Source organism: Austrofundulus limnaeus, unplaced genomic scaffold (assembly GCF_001266775.1).
Source record: "Austrofundulus limnaeus strain Quisiro unplaced genomic scaffold, Austrofundulus_limnaeus-1.0 Scaffold37, whole genome shotgun sequence".
Classification (NCBI taxonomy): Eukaryota; Metazoa; Chordata; class Actinopteri; order Cyprinodontiformes; family Rivulidae; genus Austrofundulus; species Austrofundulus limnaeus.
In genome coordinates this window covers 2276304-2278154 of record NW_013952439.1, presented here as the reverse complement: position 1 = coordinate 2278154, position 1851 = coordinate 2276304, and the positions used below count along the sequence as shown (strand labels likewise).

At 42.9% G+C, this 1851-nt stretch overlaps 1 protein-coding gene across 1 annotated transcript in view; it reads left to right on the top strand.

Annotated features, from left to right (window-relative positions):
- The window catches only part of LOC106516444 (uncharacterized), a 7195-nt gene extending 5900 nt beyond the window's left edge, over nucleotides 1–1295 (top strand). Inside the window, exon 3 of the mRNA XM_014006815.1 lies at nucleotides 451–1295. Within this exon, the coding sequence (XP_013862269.1) occupies nucleotides 459–1118 (660 nt within the window). The 5' untranslated portion in view covers nucleotides 451–458 and the 3' untranslated portion in view covers nucleotides 1119–1295. The remainder of the gene's footprint in view (nucleotides 1–450) is intronic.
- Nucleotides 1296–1851: the final 556 nt, after the last annotated feature.

The following is a 1851-nucleotide window of genomic DNA, read 5'->3' as shown; positions in this document are numbered from 1 at the left end:
GTGTGTGTGTGTGTGTGTGTGTGTGTGTGTGTGTGTGTGTGTGTGTGTTGTATTGAACTTGCTGTATAGAAACATTACTCACATTGTTAAAAAATAACTCAGCATTACTTTTTAAATTGGTTTCTGTTACAAAGTTTTGAATTCAAAATCAAAGGAAATAATATTTAAGCTTCAAAAACTTATTTCCTTGCTCTGCATCACATTAGGTACTGCCGCTACAGCCTCTTTCCTGCATCACACACACTTTTTTTTCTTGTAGCCCCTCCATCACCCCAGGATGTGAGGTTGACGACTCTCACTGCTCTGAGGTGTGCAGAGAGACAGGTTTAGAGAGCAGAGAGGAACACTAAATGCCAAACTCAAACTGAGTTTTACAATAAAGTGATTTCAGTATTTATATACAAGTTGACTGACCTGTATCAAACTGTTTTGCTCTCAATTATTTTTCAGATCTCAGAATGAGCGGCCTGGGTTTATTGCTGTTTCTCTCAGGGTCTATGTGTGGCTCGTTGCTTGTGAAGACAGCGATTTATGCCTCTACTGAGAACAATACGTCTTCAGGCAATTTGACCAGGAAACCTACAACTTTTCCACTTGTCACTGAGCAGAGTACCCCACCTTCACCCACATCAAAGCCCATCCAAACCACCACCACATCACCCTGGTTAAACTTAACGGAATATCCTCGAGAGATCATAATGTTTGGCGCACTGATCGCAGGCTGCACCTTTTTCTTGATGACCACCTTTCTGCTGACGTGTAAGGTGTGCAGGCTGAGCCGACGCATCAGAATGCTGAGCCGCAGCGCCCAGCTGAACAGCAACTCTGACTTCTTGGAGGCCAAGAAGGACACGAGCAAGTCGGAGGGCAAAGATGAAGAGGCCGCCGTGTTGATGTCTTACGCGACTCGAGCCAACCAGGAGCTGGACAGTGCTGCCACTGAGCAGGACGGAGGGGAGGCGGAAGAGAAGAACGAGAGCGGTTCTCTCACCAGCAAGGAGGCTTTGGCAACTGCAGTCAGTTCACAAGAAGAGCCCGCCGGCTCTGAGACCACCCCAGCAGCTGCAGCTGCCACTTCCTCCTCCGAGGGCACAGAGGAACCACAGAACCAGCCTTAAAGTTTTCTGTGCGTGAAATCAAAGTTTCACTTTTAGCTCCTTTCACCTCTCATGCAAAATATTTCCTAGCACCTTTTCATTTTTGAATAAGTGTTTCTAAGGCAGTTAAACTCTGTGCGAATGAGGAAGCTTCTCCACGATGTATTGCTCTTACTTTTGTGCCATTTTTACAATTAAAACACGACATTTTGTGTATTTCAGACTGTTTTGTTTGTCCTGAGGGGGAAAAAAAGATAAGTGCACTAAATGTAAAACTTTACAATTTGACGCTTTTTAGAAAACTGCTCAGGGAGAAAGAGAGTAAAAGGAGCTGCTTGATTAGTAAGCAGAGAATGAGCGTCTTCTAGGCAATGCCACACACTCGAAAAGAACTCCCTCTTTCTCTTCAGAGCTGACAAAGCACAAAAAACAGCTTCAAAACATTTTAAAAAGGTTCTTTGTTCCCATAGTRATGTGCAGATATTTTCACTGGAAGATCTGAGTCCGTATTTTCCRAATGACAGCCCACGGGCCAAATGTGGCCCTCAGAGGCTTTATTTCTGGCTTGTGGGGTCAGAGTTTTTCCAAATCACATTTTTCTTTTAAAGTTCTTAGAATTTTATGTTCTGAAAAATCAAAGACTGCCATTGGTTGAACAGAGAGTGACATCACATTTAGTAAATAGTAGTATACTTGACTTACAATAACAAAAACAAAAATAACACATTATGCCTCCTATTAAACACAAATATTA